Source organism: Austrofundulus limnaeus, unplaced genomic scaffold (genome assembly GCF_001266775.1).
Source record: "Austrofundulus limnaeus strain Quisiro unplaced genomic scaffold, Austrofundulus_limnaeus-1.0 Scaffold26, whole genome shotgun sequence".
Lineage (NCBI taxonomy): Eukaryota > Metazoa > Chordata > Actinopteri > Cyprinodontiformes > Rivulidae > Austrofundulus > Austrofundulus limnaeus.
Genome location: NW_013952428.1, coordinates 1,641,358 through 1,643,908, shown reverse-complemented (window position 1 = coordinate 1,643,908; position 2,551 = coordinate 1,641,358). Strand labels below are relative to the sequence as shown.

Below are 2,551 nucleotides of genomic sequence, written 5' to 3'. Positions count from 1 at the left end.
GACCTGTGCCCCCAACTATTTTTGGATGATAAACATTTGTATCAGGTCAACAAAACATGGGTATAATATCTTTTATACTACATTTATCCATTTTAAATACACTAACCTCACTCCTTTGAAACAACTAAGGCAAAAATATAATTAATTCAGAAAATCTTTTCAGGACCCCATCTTGATGTTTCGGGACCCCACTTTGGGTCCCGACCCCAACTTTGGGAAACACTGACCTAGACAACAGCCAAATTTCTTTCAATAAGAGAATCCTGCAAAACACTTAAAGTTCTGGATCTTCATTAATTTACGTATCCATTCCCAGCAATAAATCTGACTACTTTATTTGTTTAATTAAAATATTCAATGCTTAGTTTATTGTTGAGCAGGTAAAGGAAAAATATTTTTGGCCCTCAAGTCCTTCTGACTTTATGATTTTGGCCCATGTGACAAAATGTTTGGACACCTCTGCATTAAATGCTAAATAATTTTGTTCTGTAGTTGGGGTGCAGACAAGTCTCTCCCGTTATCTTTATCTTCTGCGTAAGACGTATTATTTCAGTTTTCTATATTTTCTATGACGCTTTCTGAATCTATGACATCAAAGTTTTGCAATGGAACTGACAATCTGGACTTCTCCTCAGACCCTGGCTCCAACATGTAAGGCTGGATGAACAAATCTTCCCTTGATGACATCTTTTAATTAATTTCTAAATGAAACATTTCTGTGCTGCTATTTAGTCATAAACCCCCTCTATCAAACTAGAATGGACCGCTCTGGATGCTGGAGAGGGGCGGAGTTTGAAGTGTCTCATTTGGATTTAAAGATACATACTCAAAACGAGTTGATCTGAGACACACCTCAGAAAAGGGGTGAATGAGGAGCTTGTGGAGTTACAATAAGGAGGAATTTTAGTTCCACTTTATACAAACCCCAACTTAGTGATTTAAATGTGAAAAAGAATGATTTAAAAGCAAATAATTCTGACTTTCTTCTCGTCTTCTGTCTCTGTCTTCCAGTGGTGCGTACAGATAGCCTGAAGGGTCGCAGGGGCCGCCTGCCCTCCAAACCAAAGAGCCCCCTGCAGACAGAGGCATCTCCCCCCTCTCCACCCCTCAGTTTGCTCTCTGCTCTCCTCAGGGCTTATTCCCACTGCACACCCCGAGAGCTTGACTACAGCCAGGTAACCCTCCGCCACACACACACACACACACACACACACACACACACACACACACACACACACACACACACACACACACACACGATCAAAAGAGACATTTCTTCTCCTTGTTTCACTAATGAAATGTGTGCAGAGCCACAAAACAAGCTACAACTGTGATTACCAACTGGTGGTCCGCTGGCCTTTTCGATGCCATTTTGGGAACCTTTACGGTCACTGGAGGTGACATTATAAAACTGAAAAAAAATCTTGTGAATTTTATTATTTATCATGATTTTTACACATCAGGACAAATGAAAAGACCAGATTCATGTAAACCAGAAAAATACTGTTTATAGTTTATACCAAATTTCATAAAAACTAGTACAACTGAATTATTCAGACATATTTTTTCCTAATTCTTATTATGTAGTCTTAAAATTCATTAAAGGTGCATTTTGATGGATTTGAGAGAAAGATCTTAGAAAGAAAATGAATTATTTAAGTAAACAACAGGCTAGCATGAGCTAACATGTTTTACTTTTTGTATTAGTAGTATTGATCACATATTTGCATCCAAACTGATTTCGTTGTGAGTATAAAAAAATAAAAATATATTCTATAATGTTTGGTCACATTTTCAAACAGCCATTGCAGACCAAAGAGCCACATGTGGCCCCAGAGCCTCAGGTTGCAGACCCCTGACCTATACATACAGGGACATTACATTGACTTTCATTCAATTTCTACAGCCTAACCCTGACCCTCTACCCTAAAAATAACCTCACAGGTTAGGGTTTTAGGATCACCTGACCCTAAAACTAACCTAAACTCAATTCACACCTTGGTCCTAAACCCAATCCCCAACCCACCAATGGCATTTAAACCAAATGGGGACTCGACTTAGGTCACCATATTTACCAGTTGTCCCCAAATGTAGGTGTTTTGTCTTAAAATTGTCCTCATATGTCACCAAAAACACGTCCACACACATTAACTCTTAATTTATCTAGGGGATGGGCAACTTAAATGATGGAATGGGCCAGTTTTTGTTGACAATACCAGAGGAACCCAAAGTGCTTCACACTTCACAATTTCATGCTCAAATGCACGTTTAACAGTTCTACTCTTGTGTATTAAATAGGAATACAAAATATGTGAAGCAAACAAAAAAAAATAAAGATTTATTTTAGTGAGCTGAAGTGCAAAAGCATGAGAAGCCTTGAGAGCAGACTCCTGTGTGGTTCAGGTAAAAAGCTGCCAAAATTGTAAAGTAACTAAGTACAAATACTTCTTTACTGTACTTAAGTATAATTTTTGGGTATCTGTATTTTACTTGAGTAATTATTTTTCAACCTACTTTTTACTTCTTACATTTTTAAAAAAGACAAGAAGTA

At 37.7% G+C, this 2,551-nt stretch overlaps 1 protein-coding gene across 1 annotated transcript in view; it reads left to right on the top strand.

Moving 5' to 3' along the window:
- The window catches only part of nr4a3 (nuclear receptor subfamily 4, group A, member 3), a gene marked incomplete at its 3' end in the record, with an annotated part of 22,599 nt that overhangs the window by 18,277 nt on the left and 1,771 nt on the right, over positions 1 to 2,551 (top strand). Inside the window, 1 exon segment of the mRNA XM_014004750.1 lies at positions 1,012 to 1,175. Coding sequence (XP_013860204.1) covers positions 1,012 to 1,175 — 164 coding nt within the window.